At 54.6% G+C, this 19,754-nt stretch overlaps 5 protein-coding genes across 5 annotated transcripts; 2 read left to right on the forward strand and 3 right to left on the reverse strand.

Annotated features, from left to right (window-relative positions):
- Window positions 1–471: 471 nt before the first annotated feature.
- Window positions 472–2,314, forward strand: BZA05DRAFT_424899 (cytochrome P450; the record flags this gene model as incomplete). Its single annotated transcript, XM_051485932.1, has 4 exons — window positions 472–604; window positions 786–1,095; window positions 1,309–1,981; window positions 2,048–2,314. 4 exons carry the CDS (start codon window positions 472–474, stop codon window positions 2,312–2,314), a joined length of 1,383 nt encoding a protein of 460 aa, XP_051341396.1.
- A 4,731-nt stretch (window positions 2,315–7,045) lies between these two features.
- BZA05DRAFT_417430 (uncharacterized protein) lies at window positions 7,046–8,242 on the reverse strand (the record flags this gene model as incomplete). The annotated part of the gene is made up of 5 exons (XM_051485461.1): window positions 7,046–7,102; window positions 7,144–7,165; window positions 7,350–7,505; window positions 7,753–7,986; window positions 8,184–8,242. The coding sequence occupies 5 exons, from the start codon at window positions 8,240–8,242 to the stop codon at window positions 7,046–7,048; spliced, it is 528 nt and encodes a 175-aa protein (XP_051341397.1).
- Window positions 8,243–11,779: 3,537 nt separating this feature from the next.
- On the forward strand, window positions 11,780–12,271 carry BZA05DRAFT_393078 (uncharacterized protein). The gene is made up of 2 exons (XM_051483182.1): window positions 11,780–11,852; window positions 11,916–12,271. Exons 1-2 carry the CDS (start codon window positions 11,838–11,840, stop codon window positions 12,198–12,200), a joined length of 300 nt encoding a protein of 99 aa, XP_051341398.1. The 5' UTR covers window positions 11,780–11,837; the 3' UTR covers window positions 12,201–12,271.
- A 4,470-nt stretch (window positions 12,272–16,741) lies between these two features.
- BZA05DRAFT_254339 (D-isomer specific 2-hydroxyacid dehydrogenase) lies at window positions 16,742–18,441 on the reverse strand. Its single transcript, XM_051480066.1, has 3 exons — window positions 18,196–18,441; window positions 17,959–18,134; window positions 16,742–17,905 (listed from the first exon to the last, which is right to left on the reverse strand). Exons 1-3 carry the CDS (start codon window positions 18,340–18,342, stop codon window positions 17,020–17,022), a joined length of 1,209 nt encoding a protein of 402 aa, XP_051341399.1. The 5' UTR covers window positions 18,343–18,441; the 3' UTR covers window positions 16,742–17,019.
- BZA05DRAFT_254350 (uncharacterized protein) lies at window positions 18,404–19,433 on the reverse strand. The gene is made up of 2 exons (XM_051480067.1): window positions 18,620–19,433; window positions 18,404–18,573 (listed from the first exon to the last, which is right to left on the reverse strand). Exons 1-2 carry the CDS (start codon window positions 19,133–19,135, stop codon window positions 18,457–18,459), a joined length of 633 nt encoding a protein of 210 aa, XP_051341400.1. The 5' UTR covers window positions 19,136–19,433; the 3' UTR covers window positions 18,404–18,456.
- Window positions 19,434–19,754: the final 321 nt, after the last annotated feature.

Below are 19,754 nucleotides of genomic sequence, written 5' to 3' on the forward strand. Positions count from 1 at the left end.
TCGATATCCGCAAGTTGCAACATGGCCCGAAGCACAATGATGGCCATCCATAGCTCTCCCGAATACCCACCATTTTCGTCCTCGGTCGAAAAGCCATTGGCATCGCTCGTGTCGTCTCTGCAACTCCTCGCTGAGGACCGTCGGCCGGCTCCCTACATAACGGCCATGGCTTATGCATCCAGCCTCACAACTGTGTTTATCCTGCTCGCCCTGATCATTGCCGTGCTCTATACCATCATCAAGGACTACCGGCGGCATGCAGTAATGTATGCTTTTTTCCCCCACCCCACCCCCGCCGAACAACACTTGTCGTTTTGCTTTTTTATGCATTTCGACGTTTTGTTTGTTTTGCACATCTCTGACGCCGGTGCGATATGAAGGCCTCCAGGACCGTCACCGGTCCCTTTCGTTGGCAATAAATGGGATTTGCCGCCGTGCAAGCCGTGGTACAAGTTCAAACAGTGGACGGATATGTACGGTTCATTGGTAACCGTGTGGACCGGCCGACGGCCAACAATTGTCATTGGAGACCCAAAGGTTGCCTGCGACCTCCTGGACCGGCGGTCGGCAATATATTCCTCGAGGCCTCGCTTCGTTGTGATGGGTGAGTCTCCTACTGTTGTTGTTTTTTTCTTCTTTTCTTTCCAGAAGCCAAAAGGAAGCTCATGGCTTCCACGCGGCGGTTTGCGGTGGCGACGGTGGGTTGCACGCGCACCCACAATTCATGCGTGTGCCCTGTGGGTTGCGCATTTATTTATTTCATGGCTGACCACACGAACATGCAGGCGAGCTATTTACCAATAACGACTCGCTGCTTACGATGCCCCACGGCGACAAGTGGCGGAAAACACGCAAGATATTCCACAGCGGCCTCTTGCGGAGAGCTTGCGAATCGTACAAGCCGATCCAGGAGGCCGAGTCGCAGCGGCTCCTGCGCGATCTCCTCCAGATGCCGCAGGACTTTGGAAGACATCTGGAGCGGTATGCGGCTTCGGTCATGGTGTGCGTCGCTTATGGTCGCCGTGTCGATGACTTGGACGATTCCATCGTCCAGCGCATATACGAACGTATGCAGTACATGTCGACGCTGAACGTGTGAGTACAACATCAATCTACTGCTTGTTCGTTTGCCCTATCCACCTGCCTTTGACTGCAGCACAAGGGTTGTCTCTTGAAAAAAAAAAATCCTTTCGTCCGCTTGTCCTCCCCCCCCCCCCCCCCCCCCCCCCCACCCCCCACAATCCGCACGCGGGCACCCGACGCTCGAGAACGTTTATAGGGGAAGCTCATTGACTGACCTGACGTCAGACCCGGTGCCTTTTGGGCTGAATCGTTTCCCCTGCTGAAGCTGGTTCCCGATTTTCTGGCCCCATGGAAGCGCGAGATCAAGCAGCGAGCCGCAGCGTCATCCAGACTTCTCCTGGGCCTCGCACAAGACGTGCGGCGACGCATGAACGAGGGCGACGCGCCCCCATCCTTCACCAAGAACCTCTGGGAGAAGTTTGACCAGAACCCCGGCGAGCTCACGGAGCGCGAGATTGCGTATGCCACCGGATCCCTTTTCGGCGCTGGCAGCGATACGTCGTCGTCCACACTCATGAGCTTTGTGCTCGCGATGACGTGCTTCCCGGAAGTGGCGGCAAAAGCACAGGAAGAGCTCGACCGCGTCGTGGGCAGAGATCGATCGCCTACTTGGAGCGACGAACCGAATCTACCGTACTGTGCTGCCATCATCAAGGAGACCCTGCGGTGGCGACCGGTAGCCGTCATGGGCGGGACACCCCATGCCAGCATCAAGGACGATTACTACGACGGCCACTTCATTCCCGCCGGCACCACCATCCTTGGGAACCTCTGGGCGATCCATCACAACAGCAAGTACTTTAAGGACTCGCACGAGTTTGTGCCCGAGCGATACCTCGAGGTGCAAGAAGGCACCGAGCCATACCCGCACCGTGATGGTCACTCCGCATTTGGATGGGTACGTTTAGCTCCTCCTCTTCTTCTTCCTCTTCCACGAATGATCATCGACTGACAATGCATACAGGGCCGGCGCATCTGCCCGGGCAAGCTGCTCGCCGAGAACAGTCTGTTCATCTCGATTACGCGCATACTGTGGGCGTTCAACATTTCAAAGCATGTGGACCCTGTGTCGGGCGCAGAGGAGGTGTACAACACATTTGCCTACACGGACGGCTTCAACTCGAAGCCGCAACCATTCCGCTGCGGCATTGCCGTGAGATCCGATCAGATCCGCGAGACGCTCGAACGAGAGGCAAAACTGGGCGACAGGTTTCTCGAGAGATACAATTAGACTCCCCTCGACTCGACTCGTCTCTCCAGCTGCGAAGCGCAGCGGATGGCTTGATTGATTCATTCCGAGCGCTTTTCTTTTTTTGGTCTTTTTGGTTTTTGTTTTTACGGGTGGGATTTTTTGGGTTACTTCCTTCCTAACTATTATGGGCGGTGTTTTTTTTCTTCCTTTTTTCTTCCTTTCTCTTTTCACTTAACGGAGGCCATCTACCATCTTGCTTTTACTTTTTCCCATTTAGCGTTTTACTTCTTATTTTCTTTTTTTTTACTTCCCCTCACGGCTTTTTGGTGTATTTTACTACCCGTTTTTTATTGGCTGCTCGCTGTTTGGTTTGTGTCGGCATATGGGCATGTGTGTGTGTGTCTGTATGTGTGGCATGTGTGTATCTGTGTGGGTCTTACCGGTATTCTAGGGTTCGTTTCGGTTCGGTTGGGTTGGGGGTAATGTCGTTTTACGGATTATTTCCTTTTGTGTCATTTTTGTGTCATTTGTTTTGTTTTTGTTTTTTTTTTCGGCGTACGGGGGCGGGGATTTTCTCTTTCAGTTTTTGTTTTGTTTTGGTTTGGATCGGGCTGCGCGCGCGCGGGGAATGGGATTTTGATTTTGGGTATTGGTTTGGGTTTTGGGTTTTGGGTGTCGGCAGTCAATGCAATGCGAATGCAACACATGGTACTCTACTCTACTTTGCTCTATCATACAAACAATCGATCGAGCGGTGCGGGGGGAGTGGGGGAGGGGGAGGGAGGTTCGTTCGGCTTTACTACTCTATTCCAATATACTCTACGTCTTCATGCGTTGCGTTGCCATCTTGCCATCTCCATCTCCGTGGCCATCTCCGTGTCTGTCTGTGTCCAGACTCCAGACCAGACTACAGACTCCAGACTCCGGAACTCGTATGTATTTATTTATGTACTTTGTACTCTATGTACCGGAATGTAGAGCATGTAGAGCATGTACCTAGAGTAATGTACCTTTCGTCCGGCCGACGGGCCATGCCTGTAGCTTTACAGTAGAGTAGGCAGGCTGTAGGCTGTCAGGTGTACCGTATAACTACAGTACGTTATGGTGTATGGTGTATCCATGCCATGGCGTAACTACCTAGTTCGGCACCTACATAGGTACTCTACTCTGGTTATCGAGGAGTTCATCTGAAGTTGTGAGCGCGGATCGGAGGTGTAGGTGCGTACTGGTACTGGTACTGTGTACCCACCGGCCGCATGAGTTGAGTTGAGCTGAGTTGCGTTGGGTTCAGTTGGGTTCAGTTGGGTTGAGCTGGGTTGGAGTCTTGGAGTTTTAACTTTGGAGGTGCGGTACCACAGACATAGCCACAGCCGCTGGGGGAGTGAGAACCCCGCGGACAAGACATGACAAGACATGACAAGACAAGACATGACAAGACATGACAAGACAAGACATGACAAGACATGACAAGACAAGGCGAACCAGTGAGCCAACCAGCCAACCAGCCAACCAGCCAACCAGCCAGCCAGCCAGCCAGCCAGCCAGCCAGCCAGCCAGCCAACGAAGAAGTTAAAACTTTCAACTCGATCACCGCCGCCGTTTTGCTTCCACGTGCACGGGGGTTCGGCTTCAGAAGTTCAGATGGGATGAGATGAGAAAGGAAAGGAAACTTTTCCCCCATCTGGTTTGGTTTGGAAGAGCGACCGTCCGGCCAGCGCAGTCAGCGAAGGCAGCGAAGGCAGCGAAGGCAGCAGATTGACTTCCTCGCCCTCGCCCTCGCCCACGTCCACGTCCACACCCGGGTTCGTGCAAGGCGGGCGGGCGTCGGGCGGGGGAGGGGGAGTCCCCGGTTTTCGCGATCGGGTTTACGCAAGGCATGCGCCGGATACACACACACATACACACACATATCATACATACACGCATATCCGACATCGTACATCATACATCATACAACATGCATCATACATCATACACACACATACATCATACATCAGACATCAGACATCCTTTGGGGCCGGGGGAGGGGGGAGGGGAGGCTATAAGCAATAAGGCGTGCGGACGTGCGGACGTGTTTCTATCTCTGGATACCTACATTCAACCTACATACATACATCATACATCATACATACCGACCGCTGAAACATGCATACCAACCTACAGCACAGCTCATCATCATTGAGGGAGCGATGGGCGATGGGCGATGGGCGATGGGCGATGGGCGACGGATGCATGGAACCCGCCACTCACCGCTCACCGCTCACTGCTCACCGCTCGAGGACGAGCAAACGACGAAGCTGTGCTGCGTCGTTGCCCCTCAACCGACAGATGCGCAGGACAGCGCAAGACACCGCAGGGCAGGCCGGTGGTCCCGAACTCACATATGTACCGTGTGTACGCCCCAGGCTTGTTGATGTTTGAAACATCAACGGACTAACTTGGGTACTTACGTTGCTTACAAACTTTTATTTACTTGATCACGTAGACCGGAAAGAAAGAAAGAAACAGAGAAAGAAAGAAGAAATAAACAAAACGGCCCAGCGGCTAGTTAGCCACTTACGGCACTTCCTACAGTACCACAGTAGTCACTATGCCATATCTAGTAATAGTTACCACTGTAACTACCAGCCCACTAGAACCCACGGGGAAATAAATAAACAAACAAAGAAGAAGAGGAAGAAGCAAGCCATTTGATTCGATTCGAGTGTCATTCATGAACAAAAACAAAAGCCCAAAAAAACAAAAGCCCAAAAAACAAAGCAACACAAAACAAAAACAAAACTGTTGGGGGCCCCTACGACGTGAGTACGTATGCACCCTGTAGGTATCAACACCAGTCAACACGAGTCAAAAACCGGACGAAACACCAACTCCGTCGATAGTTACCGGGTTCGGTCATAGGCAGGCAGGCAGGCAGGCAGGCAGGCAGGCAGGCAGGCAGGCAGGTAGGTAGGTCTGAGGTAGGTGGGTCTAAGGTCCTCGTTCCTGTCACCCCAGGGCTGGCTGGCAGTGGCAGTGGCAGTCTGGCAGCCCGTCATGGCGTTGGCTTTGGCGTTGGCTTTGACTCGGACGGATATAATATCAGCCGAGGCGGTTGGGGGTTGGGTGGGGGGGTTCGGTTGGTACATTGCATTGCATTGTACACTACCGGTACGGTAGATACTCGTTCGGCTACCTACTCTAGGGAGACGAACGGCGGACAGACGGACGGACAGATTTGATTGACTGATTGATTGCTTCTCGTGTCGGTAAGATGATGTACCTACTAACTACCGGTACCGGCATGTAGTAGCACGGCATCCCGTCTTTCTGTGGGGCAACAACCTTAACATAGCTCATGGACATTGGACATTGGAACCTAGCGGTAGCTATTTGCATGTATGTATAGGTACACTATCGGACTATCCTATCTACCTGTCCATGCATTTGTGTAGAGTATTTAGAGTACATAGAGTACCCTCCCCGCATACCTATACGTAGAGTACTAACAAGTACCCAGTAGTTACGTGCGACACCCCGGACGACTACGACGACGACGACGACGACGGAAGAATTCCACGGCAACTCGATGGATAGGTAATGGATTCGCATCAGCTCGAGTCTGGCGTTTAGCAGGCAAGCCTCCCGTCCGCCGTAGCCGGCCGGCCTGCCGAATTCCACCAGCGCTCCAGCAAGTGGGTACCGTACATATGTGCTCTACGTAGTCCAGTGCAGTGCAGTCCACGTTTGCCTCCCTCCCTCGCTCCACCTCTACGCCTTAGGGGGGCGGGGGGGCCGCGATCTTTTTCTGCAGGGGAGGGAGTGAGAGAGGGCGGGGGAGGGAAGGGGGGAGGTAAGCGACTGTAGTTAAATGCACGACATAGGTATACGGGGGATCCCAGTCGTGATTCCGGGGGCGGAGCTGGCTGCTGGCTGCTGCGTTTGAGGAATTCCATTAATTCGATGCGGGGGATGGTCGACCGGGGGGTACATAGTAGGTATCATAGTGGCATGGGATGGCATGGGATGGGATGGGAGGGTATTGGATGGGCCAAGTAATGTAAATATCGTGCGCAGGGTTGGATACCGTAGAGTAGAGTGGTCAACGGTCTACATTCGTGCTGGGACGGGGACGGGTGGACACCGAACGAGGGTAGAGTACCTTTGTAAGATACTAGACGAAGTGAAGCAGCAAAGTGAAGCGAATATGTTGTTCTTCTTGCACTTGCTCTTGCTCTTGCCGATGTCTGCCGCGGGTAACTATCTAGCAAGGCGAGACGAGACGAGACAAGACGAGACGAACGGAGGGCCCGGCCGCTCCGTTGGTTGATCGGCCGGTTGGCTAGCGAGAGGGGGGATGCGCCGGAGGGATCTAGCGGAAAGCAGATGCTCGTGGCTCCGTACGAGTGCGACGGATCGAATGGCGGATGGCGGATTGAGTCATTATCCGGTTCGAGTGGGGAGGGGGAAGCCTGAAGGGAGAAGGAGACCGGCGACGACAGTATGACGCCGATTCCGGTATGGTCATGAGAGAGGCGGTACTCACTTTACCGTACTGTACGAGTGTACCTCGAATATTCATCTCCACATTCCGATCGAGTGCTACAAACTACATGCTACATACTCCACCATCCGGAACTCCGAGAGTGCCGGCTATGTAACGATACGGACAGACGGACACGTGCACTCACATAGGTACTCTAGGTAGGTAGCTCTACCAGTAATGCATAGAGTACACTATGTATGTACGATAAACGACAGTGCGTGCGTGCGGGGAATCATTTATTCACATTATTTAATCGAGCACTCGCATACAGCCGCCTCGCGCTGCGGAATCGCTACAAGTACCTACATGGTACGTACTATATTATAGCATGTACCTAACTAACCAAGCCATGTACCCCGCGTGTACTATCAGGTAGGTAGCCATGTAGCTGGAAGTACTTTAACGCCGACCTCATGACAGACAGTGAATTAGATGAGAACGCCGGAAGTACTTGCGCCAACCGGTGTACACTTAGATTCCTAAGTAGAATACATGCAAGCGGCGTGCAGCTGCGGAAGTTGTTTTTTATATGTACAATACGATACATACAGTACACAGCCGCGTTTGACACTTAACGGGGGAGGGCAGAGAGATAGGGTGGAGGGTACGGTGGAGGAGGAGGAGGAGGTATTAGCAGCCTGGTCCTGGTCCTCGTCCTGGGCCGATTCGATTCGATTAACTGGGCAGTAATACAAAAACCCGTATCTATGCAGTGTCGGCGTGCGGAGACGGTTACAAATTACAATGGCTCTATGTACGAGTTTTACCGGGGACGGAGGACGGGGGACGGGGGATGGAGGACGGGGGGCTAGGTATTCCGGACTCTATTGACCGGCTCGGCTGCGTTGATTGTTAATACTTGGTAGTTGATACAGTACTCGCCTGTGGACGACGGGCATGAGAACTCGGTATGTAGAGTACTTGGATACGGTATCGTATTCGCGACACTGACACCGTCAGCCGCGCGCCGGCTCCGGAGTCCGCTTGGCTGCGTAAGCCATGTCGCCGTGTCGTCGTATCGACGCTTCCCACAATAGACGCGAAGCGGAAGCGGAAGTGGAAGCGGCACACAACGTACAAGCTTGACCTTACAAGCTCCATACAAGCTCCATAGCGGAATCTGGGGAATCCGGGGATAACCTCAGCCTCCGGGCGGACACCGTATGTCATACCGTGTGTATCGCCCCTGTCATTCCATGCCAGCCGAGTTTTCCATCCGGGCCATCTGGCTCTATGTAGCTTTTGGCTATTCCCCAATATTTACCCTCTGCTCATCGAATCTCATCGCATGCAGCGCTCCACTCGAGTATCCCATAGTTAGTAGTCAAAAAAAAAGAAAGCAAAGAACAGAAGTCAAAAAAAAAAACCGGATTAGCAACGCACCTGCCCACGGCCAACAGCCAACGGCAACATCCAACAGTGAGAAAAAAACCCGCCTCCATGGTTCAGGAAAACCGTCCTCGTACCTCGCTTCTCGCGAATGCCGAAAGCGAGCGAGCGAGCGAGCTCAACTACCGTATTCACGCTCCACGGGCCCCCGCAACCCCACCCCACCCCCAACCCACGCACCCCGTCAATCTCTGGGGCTTGTGAATGCAGGTGGCTATATTAAACGCGTTGGGTACTGGGCACTCACTCACTCACTGGGCAGGACAGGGCTCTCGACAGTGCGCAGGGAGAGGCTCTTAGCGAGTTGCGGGGGCGGCTGGGGCGCTGGAATAGGCAGGCTGGCTGGGTGCTATGTATGTAAATGCTCTATGTACTTTGTACGAGTACTTGGGTGAGAGGTATGTATGTAGATAAATGTAGGTACTTTATCGACAATAGCCGAGCGGCGATGCCGGCGTTTGGAGTGGAGTGGAGTGGAGTGAACTGGAGTGGAGTGGAGGACAAAACCAAAAACATTGATGGGCAGTGGGCAGTGGGCAGTGGGAGCAACGCTCACGTGGCTACCTAAAAGTCGGGGTTGAATGTTTGTATAATATATTGGCGTATTGGTATATTGACATATGTACGGTGTACCTATTGGCGTATTTCTTGTAGATTGTAGATTGTTGTGATACATACGGTCGCCGAGTACGGTAGAGTAGAGTATACTCTACTATTATGGGTAGCGCGTATCGAGGTACTGTACTGTACTCTATCGCATCGTATCGTATCGTCGGAGGGTGGCAGAGGGAGAGCGAGAGGGGGCCTGATCGATCATCGTCGTGAGTCGTGACTTCCGTCGACGTTGGCCAAGAGCTATGGCACTCTGGCACTCTGGCACTCTGGCACTCTGGCACTCCACTCTACGCTAGAGCGCAAAGCACCGCGTGTCGGTGACGATACCCACATACCTACTTTATTAACCAAGTATCTGGTTACTCCCTTGGTGACTGAGCTCAACTTGAAACCGACGGCACGACGAGTCGGCTGAGTCTAAGCCACATCCATATCGGCCCCCCGAGGTGAAGGCCGATGCAGAGTGAACAGTGAAGAGTGAAGAGTGAAGAGTAAAGAGTAAAGGGTAAAGGGTAAAGGGTAAAGGGTAAAGTGTGAAGGGTGAAGGACGGCGGTTCGCATTGCCGTTCCCGGCTGATCGGTCACTGTAAATACCACAGACATGCTCGCTACATATGGTATACGAGGTCGGTATTTGTCATCCCCCGCATGTACATATGTGCAAGTCAGGCCGTGGCGTTGGAGACGGCTGCTCGGCCGCGTACGTAGGCCACCCAGGTAAGCATGCTGGCCTCTTTCTGCCTCTCATGGTCAGTACCAACAGTACCCATATGCGGATGGAGTAGGTACCCACCTAGGTACCCGCCCCCCTAGGTAGCGTATGTACCGTAAGCTGTAACGTTTGGAGATTTTTTTCATTGCTTCTTTTTGTCGCTCCCATGGTTCAGGATGCGCCGGGTCCCGACGTCCCGTGCACGGCGGACGTCGTCGCCGCCGTTGTCGTTCGGAGCGGTGGATGCCCGTGTTTTGAATAACCGTCACGACTTTTCTTTTTTCTTCTCCTCACATCTACAAACTTAGGTAAGTGTCGGCTCCCCCTCCCCCTTCCCCTTTGACGGGAGCTCCGGGATATGTACTACCACCGCCGTCGATCGCGGCAGATGGGGAACAACAAGCGCCCAAAACAAAAAACAAATGGTTTCTGCTGCTGCTGCTACTGCTGCGTACGTGTGGCAAGGCGAGGGTGGTGGTGGAGGGGGTGGTGAGCAGCGTGGGGGCGAGGAATCAGGTCCGCGGAAGTAAGTTAGAACTGAACAGCTCACAGCTCACAGCTCAAACCATGTCCGCCCTGAGGGAGGGCGGTACTCTTCCAACGGCTCGCGGTCGGTCGGTCGAACACCCCCCCACGTTGACATCCCTCGCTCCTTCCTTCGTGTGCTCGTGAAAGTCGACGCCGGATGTTTCCCCAGGACCAGAAACGCGCTCGCGGTTAACTAACCACCGACGGTCGCGCGCGGCTATAACTAGCAGCCTGGTCTGCACTGTCATGACCATTTTCGGCGCACGCTTTCCTGCTATGTACACACACATACATACGCTGCGGATCGGAGACCACCCTGTGCGCACTGCGGAGATGGGCACCGCTCGCGGCATGGTCCCACGTAGAGTGTGATATGATGTGATATGCAAGGCGCGTATGATAGGGGGGGGGGGATCATTTTATTGACGTTTCTATAGACCTAAAGAGAGCCACCGCCGCGAGACAACCTAGCTAATCCTACCGCGAGAGAGAAGTAGTTACACTAGCCAATGGGAATCTGTCCCAGCAAAGTACATACACGGTAACGACTGATATTTATCGCGTACGATAGGTAGAGTACATAGCCGGGTTTCTGTTCTAGTTGGTCGGCCGACGGCAATATGTAAGCGGTGATGGTGAGGCCGGTAGCTGGTTGGTTGGCTGGTAAACGAGTACAAGAACGAGATAGTTACCGCTCCACTCCACGGTATCTAACTACAAAGATACTGATCCGTCCAGAAATCTGTCGTTCAATGGCACGCACGACTAACTACGGGGGAAAGGGAAGGGAAGGGAAGCTATCATCACATATGCACGCACCGACCCGCAGCCGAACGGACACACCCGGCGGTCCGCTAGGTAAGTTACAAGCAAGTATACCTAGGGAAGTACATAGTACTTACCTAAGGTACTTGACTAACTACATAGCACCGGCCAACCACATCCACCTCGCCTCAGATTCGTCTCCCGACGGAGAGAATTGGGAGACCGGAGGGAGCGACGAACGAACAAACGGGCACATTGCGTTCGCCACTAACTAAGGATGAAGCTCGCCACCAGGCGGCCCAGCAGTTAGTCACCTCTTGGCTGTGCGAGGTAACTTACACACCTGCACTCTATGTGCTAGGTATAGCGATGTGCCGGTCGATTTGTCGTCGACGTGACAGCTCTCTCTCGGTCTTGGTCCGCACCCGTTCCCAGGTAAAGTAGTTGGCAAGCTGTCCGTCAACGTGACAGCTTGGTTTACAGCTGTTCCTATGTATGTCGGTAGGTGGTGCCATTTCATCCCATGGATGGAATCATAGCTGTCTCCACCGGGTTTCCCTTTATTCCACCCATCCATCCTTCTGCCGGCACGTACATAGAGTAGAATAGCTGTGGGGAGCACCGTAGCTGCCGGTATGCCTAGGTAGGCAAGTAGGTACTCTATTCTACTCGATACGATATCTGCGCAACCGTAGATCTTAGAACCCACAAATCTGCACGTACGTACTTGCCTACCGGTATGCACACACGATCCGGGTCCACTGTATACATATTTCTCGCCTAGGTATGTATGTAGGCAGGTATTGCTTGCCTGTCACCAGTCGGTGCACGGTGAGACAAGGCAAGGCTCGGGGGTAGAGCGGGAGGGTGGGTGTGGGTGTGTATATGGTCAGGGAAGGGCATCTGGCCAAGAAACATGTATGTACGTACGTACAGCATCACCGGCCTTCTAGACGCATATATACAAACACCCACACACGCCAGCGCCTGCCGAAGCGAAGGGGGTCGAAGGTCGGTGGTCGGGCTGAATGGTGGATGCATGGCTTGCGGGAATTAGTCATTGCGACGGTTATCCAAGGCGAGACACACACACGGAGGGGGCGTACATAGTGGTGTGTTTGGTTGAGTTCGGTTGGCTGGCTGTTCGTATCGACAGATCAGCAGCGCTGGGTGTAGCCCCGCATGCCATCACCAGAGCAGCTGTCCCCGGACGGGGGACATGTGTGCCCCGCACTCACATATGCGCTGGCGAACGGGATAAGACATTTCGAGACCGTCGAAAGAGTGGGACCGTCAGGCTAACCACCGGCCCCCCTCACGATGCTCCGATGAGCCTGCGGGCTTCAGCTTCCCCGGACTCCAGACTCCAGGGCCCAGCCGCTGAGGCCTGATCCTTACAGATGTGTGTGCGGAGGGGAGGTGGCGTGCTCGTTCGAATCCGGATGCCGATGGTCGATGGAGGGATGCACGGATGGACGGATGGATGGATGTGGATGAGCTGGAGTGAAGTAAAAGATCAGTCACATTCCGTTCACGATGGGTGGCGCCGACTGGGAGTGGCGATTGAGCACAGTGCATGGTTGGCACACCATCTCACTCTCCCAGTGCCCACTCTGCTACCATCACACCCTCATTCAGCATACATCACACCTCACATCCTCACACCACCACACCCTCACACCCTCATGAGCACAAACTCAGAGACATCCTCACACCCTCACAGTCTCACAGTCTCACACGCCCCATTCACCCACCATGCTGCTGCCACTGCGCACATCCAACAATAACACCGCGTACGGATGAACGATGATCAGCCAGCTGATTTCCCAATTACACGAGTGACACACCGCTTCTCTGATCACAGCATGACTGCCACGCTGCCTGTGAGTTACTGTGGGTAGTACATGACGCTATTCGACCCATCACAACTTCAAGCTCATATCCCGAAAGAAAGAAAGAAAACCCCCCAAAACGTGCGCGTGCGGCGGCAGCCGCTTAGCGGGGTAGGTACTTTGATCGAGGATCCCCGCGTGAATCGGGCCAAGTCAATCTTTTAGGTTCTTCCCTCTGGTCGGTCGTTCGTTCTCGTTCGTGGCACACCTCCGCTTTTTTTTTCTCCCGTGGGACCGGAAATTGATTGACAGATCACACCACGAGTGATCGGTCGTGAAGAACACACCCATCACCCCTCACCCATCATCGCCGAGGGCCTGAGAGGATTGGCCTGTTTACCTGCCTGCCTGCCTTATGGTAGAGACTAGCAGAAGTAGCGGAATTACCAAGCCGAGCCGTCTCTGGGATTGATGGTTCTAGGTTGTAGACAACTTACCGGTAGTTACTTTCGCTGGTTACACCAGACCCCCCCACCCTCCTAATCGCGCACCACCGCGCCCCGTGGACGGAATACGAACTACTGTACCAAAGTGCTAATACTACCATGACGGCCCCGGTGTGTCAACGGTGGGCCCGCTGCAACGTAGAGTTTCACCAGCTACCCATGATCATCATCATCATCATCATCGTCTGGCGTGCTGAACGTTAATCATTCGCTCGGTGTCACTCAAGTCTCGCAGGGGGAGGGGGGCTTGTGTGTGCTGCTGCATCGATCTCAAAACACTCTGTTTCAATATACCATATACCCACCTACCTACATGGCTACATGGTACCCCCAATCTGCAGCCCAGAGGCAATGCACGTCGAACCATGGTTCTTCCATGACAGCTGCCCCCTCCCACCCCCCAACCCCCATGCCCCCATGGCCGTGGACTGGGAATATTCACCTGCCACCACCCACTACCGCCCACCGCCACCCACGCACGTGCACGTGCACAATACTAAGCCCCCCCCCCTTCCCTAGGCCAAGTGCACTCTAATCAGCACTTGCGGGACCGCAAGGGCATTACGGCATCAGCATCATTGCGAGATGGCCGCAGGTGGGTAGATGGCACATAACTCATACTTCATACATACATCCTGGAACTATGAGGCATGGTTGGACCGGACCATAGTTGCTCTACGGCGATCGAGGCACTGAGCAGGGCATCAGTCCAGTCCAGTCACATGCCATGCTATGCACTTTGACGTTGACGCTGATAGGTGGTTTGTTAGGCTCGGTGCACTGTATATAACAGCATGCCCAGCAGCGCGAGTGATCGCAAGTGCTTATCAAATCTATCGATCCGGCGGTATATACTCTACTCTACTCTACGTACTCTACCCCGGCCACCAAAGGTCCAACACGGCGTTCGACATAAGTACATGGAACCGACATGGCCCTGATTGACCGGAAAGAACCCCCCCTCCCCTGCACGTATTACGCGCCGGCGGCGGCCGCGGATGTGTGGCATCTTGCGAACTGCAGATATTTGTCATTCACCATGGCCATCAACTCTCGCTCCCTCGCGAGCGAGTGGCATGGCTTCTTCTTTCATCTCGTCGAGACTAGGCATCTACGGTATCTACATAGCATGGGAAGGATCGAGCGAGCGAGAAACATCGCCAACCGCCGACTACATGCCCACCGGAGAAATCTATTGGAGGCTGGAGGCGGGTGAGCCGGCCCGGGGGCCCGGGGGTGCGCAAGTAAGCAAGCAAGCAAGCATCGAAAAACTCGAAACGGAACGAAGCGAGCGGACATGGACGCACGGAACGTCATCTGCCGACCGACCGGCGACGAGACTTGGAGTGAACGGAGGAGGTGGTGAGGGTGAGTGATATTCCCTTCCGTCAAATTGCACGATACGCGAGCTGCAACTGACGGATCATAGAGTGCCTATGTATAGGGGATAGCCTACCCGGGTGACTATGCGCGCCAATTACTCCTCGGTATACCTACAGGCCTCAGCCTACCTAGACATGTGAGCCTGAGAAGTGTGAAGTGGGAAGTGGGAAGAGAACCTGAAAGGCTGAAAAGCTGGAAAGAGAGAACCGGAGAATCCACCAGACACGACAAGCCCGCAGCCCGTCGCTCGCAGCCCGCAGCCCGTGGGGAACCAACGGGATCCGGAACAACGGAACCACGCGCGCATCCGCGCCCGCGGCACTGAAACCGCTTCCATGCATCTGCGTACGGAAGGGGCTAGCAATGCATGCATGCGGCTTGCAGCTCGGTGGAGGAGAGAGCTTCCGCCGCCGATGTGGGGGGTCGGCGCTGGGTCTGGGCCAGTTCGCTACGGAGATGAGGGAGGAGATGAGGTCTGAGGTGAGGGGAGGAGGGCTCAGCTTCGTGCTTCGGTGCATGGCCACTTTAGGTGAACTGCACTGACTGCCTGCCTGAAGCCTGAGACCTGCTCCTGCTCGGCCGAGTGTATCCGACGCCGCGGTAACCATGGCAATGGCCAGCTCCGCCTCCTCCGCCCCCATCGAGCCAGCCAGCCCTACGCGAAGATCGTCACCACCATTTGTTTTAGGTTCGTAATTTCGGTACTTTTGATACGGCATGGCAACAGCGCTGATCTCAACCTAGGTAGCTTAGTCAACCTAGGACGAGTGATAGATCTCCAGACCTAGACTCCAGAGTATCGGCACAAATCGTAATCGTCTCTCCGATGTTGATGGCGCCGCCAATAACAGCATCAGCATCAGCAACCTGGTTGAATATAGGTATACCTATACGGAATACATAATACGGGAATGGCATGAGATCGACCATAGTTAAAACGTAAGATAGATGGGGTCTGTGCTTTGATGGGGCGGCTTGGGTAACCGCGGATCGGGTGTTGAAGATATCATTCGATCCGTGTCCTCATCCACCCTCCCACCCGCCCAAAAGTGAAGATCTCTCTCGCGTTCTAGACGACGGACTTCACTCTCCAGCCAGCCACTTTATTCGAGACGAGACGGACGGCAGGAATCTACCGCGCCCCCGCGCACTGGACGTGGACGGTAGCATGTCTCGTGCGTCCCGGCCCGTCTCCAACGCCCCAACGCCCCAACGTTCTAGGCGGAGCGATTTGATACCTGTTGTATTGTGGATTTTTGTGTGGTGTAGTGAGGGCGCTGGAGCCGAGTGAGACGGAGTGCGCGGAGGTGGGGAGATCACCCATTCCCATACCCAACCAGGCGTGCGGGCGGGCGAACGGTCAGTTGACGCCTTAGTTGCCTAGACGAATACGAATCTGTGCATTGGTATATGCGCTGCAGGTGGGCGTGTGAATTTAGGGGGTGGCCCGGGTGGGGTACTGCTGATGCAAAGATACGATATCTATCACTCGCTCAACCCGTCAACACTGAGAATCAAGATTCTAAGAAGATCTATTTCTCTCTCTCTCTCTCAAAGATTCCAAGACCGTGCTGATTGTGCTGATTATGCTTCTCATCACCATCAACCGTGGTTTATAAAAGTAAACTCCAAATTGTCTCCCAGTTATCTCCGAATAGAAAAAGTATAAGTCACTCATACCTACCTAATCTATTGTATCTCCATGGAATCTCTATTGTGCTCCCCCTACTGGTAGTAGTATGCTACCTAGGCTATCACCTCTCATGACTCGTCACTACTCGATGCTCCGCTCGAACTTCCGAGGAAGACAGACAGACTGCAATTGCAGCAGCAGCAGCAGGCAGCAGTCATGGCTATCCTTACCGTATGTACCTCTACTTCTCCCGCGCGCCTGCAGGCTGCAATCACCGCCACGAGAGATGCTTACACACGACGCAATAATCCGCTCCGATGGATCTGGGCTCCGGGGTGTAAGCTGAGCTACATACCTAATAAAATAGCCCGTGGAAGGCTCTCCTGCAGTGCAGTCGCCGCGGTCATTCAAGTTCACTACCCAAGTATGTACTTACCTACCGCACGATTTATCACTCGCGACCCCCTCTGGAAACCACAAGACAATGGCACTTCTCCGGTTCCAATTGTATAGGTAGGCAGGGTACTTCCTCTGTGCACTCCATATCAATGATCACGTAGGTATGCCTAGGAGGCGGGCGAAGGGGGTCGCTACCCTGAACCGGTTACTTGCACTACAGACTGAATTTGGTTGACTGCCAATGCCATGATATACAGTAAGTTCAATCAATTCAAACTTCTCCAAGCCCTCAGATACCCCGGTCGCTAGTTACCAATAGCCTTGCAGACGTGGCAAATACCCTATTCTCCCCATCCCGCAAAAAAGAAAATCCATGACACATAAAAAACAAAACAAAGAAAACCGAAAGAAAAAAGGCAACAGGTATTCACAAATAACTCCCTAAACCATGCGGGACCTACTTCCTCTGACCGTAAGCCTTGGTGGCCCAGTCACCCTTGTAGACGATCAGGTCCTGGGGGTCGTAGTCGTGGCGACCGCTCAGGTACGAGTCGATGATCTTCTTGGTTCCGTCGGCGTAGCGCTTCTGCGCGTCGATGGAGGTACCCGAGATGTGGGGGGTCATGGCGTTTCCGGCACCGTAGATGTTGCGGGCATTGCGCAGAATGTGGTCGGCGGGGGCGGGCTGGGGGTTCCAGACGTCTCCTCCGTAGCCGCGGAGCTGGCCGGAGGCGAGTGCCTCGGCGATGTCCTCCTTGACAACGATCGCTCCACGAGCGGTATTGATGAGCCACGCTCCCTTCTTCATCTTCGAGATGAGCTCCTTGTTGAACAGACCCTTGGTGCTCTCGTGGAGAGGGCAGTTGATGGTGACGACATCGCACTGGCCGAGCATCTCCTCGAGGGAGTCGACACGGCGACAGCCGATCTCGGCCTCCTTCTCGGCCGACAGAGGCTGGTAATCGTAGTAGAGGAGCTCCTTGCAGTCGAAGGCCTTCAGACGACGGAGGACACGCTCGCCGATGCGGCCGACGGCCACGGTTCCGACGACTTTGTTCTCCAGATCGTAGGAGTCCTTGGCAACGGCAGCGACGTTCCACTCGCCGGCAACGATCTGCTCGTGGGCGGGGACGAAGTTGCGGACAAGGGTCAGGATGGTCATGACGACGTGCTCGGCGACGGAGACAACGTTGGAGCCGGTGACCTCGGCAACGGTCACACCGCCGTTGGTCTTGTTGGCGGCATTGAGGTCGACGTGGTCGGAACCGATACCGGCGGTGACGGCGAGCTTGAGGTTCTTGGCCTTGGCGAGACGCTCAGCGGTGAGGTAGCCGGGGTGGAAGCTGTGAAGGGGTCAGTCTCGCATCCGGGCAGCCGGGAGAGGGGGGGAGCATACGGAGTGGTGATGATGATCTCAGCATCTACGAGCTCGCGGTCGAAGACGGAGTTCTCACTGTCCTTGTCGGAGGTAGTGACAAGGGTGTGGCCCTGGTCCTCGAGCCACTTGCGGATACCGAGCTCGTTCTCAGTTGTTCCGAGAAGAGCGGGAACCTGCTCGGCGTGGATGCCACCCTATGGATCCGTCAGTTTCTGGGGGTTGACGAGAACTTTGGGAGTGCGGGGGGGTACTCACATCGTAGAGTACTGCGAGAACTTTGACCTGCGGATTGAAAGTCTGTGTTAGCCGTCGGACACCAGAAGCCGCGGGCCTCATGAATGCAGTTGACTGAGGCCTAAGGGAGCGCATTGCCGTGCGCAGGAGGGCTGGAGAAAGTACCATGGTTACTGATGAGTCAGGAGAAAGATGGAGGAGAACGGAGGAAGGAGGAGCGAGGCCTATAAACTCAAGAGTCAGTGGGTTGTCTTATACCGATGAGCGGGGGACAGCGAGAGTTTATATGATATCTGGTGCAGCTCGCCAGCAATGACACGATTGCAGCAATATCTTTGCCGCCGCAGACAACAGCCAGCAGCGGAAATCAATGCCGGCGATCATCATCGGATGGGATGGCTGGAGAGATGGGCAAAGGATATAGATTGGGGTCTGCAGAACTCACCGGCAGAATGCTGCTTAGCTGTCGAGACGAGGAGGGCGTTGTTGAAGCGGGAAGAGCGGATGCAGAAGAGAATGTATCCGAGCAGTGGGCACGCTTTCCTTTTAAACCAACCCGCTCAAGTGGCCGGTCGAGCGCAAAGGGCGGTCTGGCGGCCGTGGAATGGAAGCTCCGGGTATCGTCAATTGCATATGGAGGGTTCACGATGGTGTTTGCCTCGTGGACTGTCCTGAGTGCCGACAAGTCCGGCCGGGGAAAGTCCGGATAGCAGTGCTGTCGACCGCTTTGGGCGAAAGCGCCGAACGCGAAGGGATGAGCTTCTTCCCCACCATCCAGCCCATGCGGATAATTGAGGCGGGCGCATTGAAGACCTAAGTAAGTAAGGAGACTAATCACCTGCCGCACACGTACTGCAGAGTACTCTGCTCCAGAGCAGCGCGAGGGATCGTCGAATGCGGATGGCTTGTTTGCCTCGTCCGCGCCTCTTTTCCGACCTTCCCATCTACCCATGGAAGCCATTTATTATTCGGACACGCAGCCATCTTCCGGGCATGGAGCCTTTCTCCGAGTCGCGAGTCTTTACATAATTCCTCAGTCCCAGCACTTCATCGCGCTAAAAACCTCCAGATACTCGATGCCCAGCCACGAGTGGATACCGCTGTTGATCCACCACCGAGCTTCGCCATCCGCGGCATATCGGCACCCCGCTTTCCCCCACTACGCCATGGCTCGCGCATCCCTGTCCCGCCACTAACTAATCCACGCCCACGACGAATCCACGGGTTATCCATCTAGCCCATGCCATCAGATCACGTCAAAAAAGCGTGGCGCGAGCGCGATGATTGCCAGCAGTTATGCAAGGGCTATCGTCGACCGTTCGTCGCCGTCGTTATTGCGCGCGCCCGCTCCCGGCAAGGGGCCCTGCGGCACGGACTTCCTCCCGCGGCTGCTTCCACTACTCGCGTAGGGTTCGCGGGAATTTCGGGGGACGACAATAGTAGACGTCGGCTGGCACGGCGACGGAGTCGAGCTCCCCCCTAGGGTACTTGGGTTTCACGCTGTGTGCGCTGTGGGGTAGCTACCCATAGTTAGGCACCTGACTGGCAAGCTGTGTGTATGTGTGTACGCCATCTCATTC

Source organism: Tricharina praecox (genome assembly GCF_024521635.1).
Source record: "Tricharina praecox strain CBS 144465 chromosome Unknown BZA05scaffold_7, whole genome shotgun sequence".
Lineage (NCBI taxonomy): Eukaryota > Fungi > Ascomycota > Pezizomycetes > Pezizales > Pyronemataceae > Tricharina > Tricharina praecox.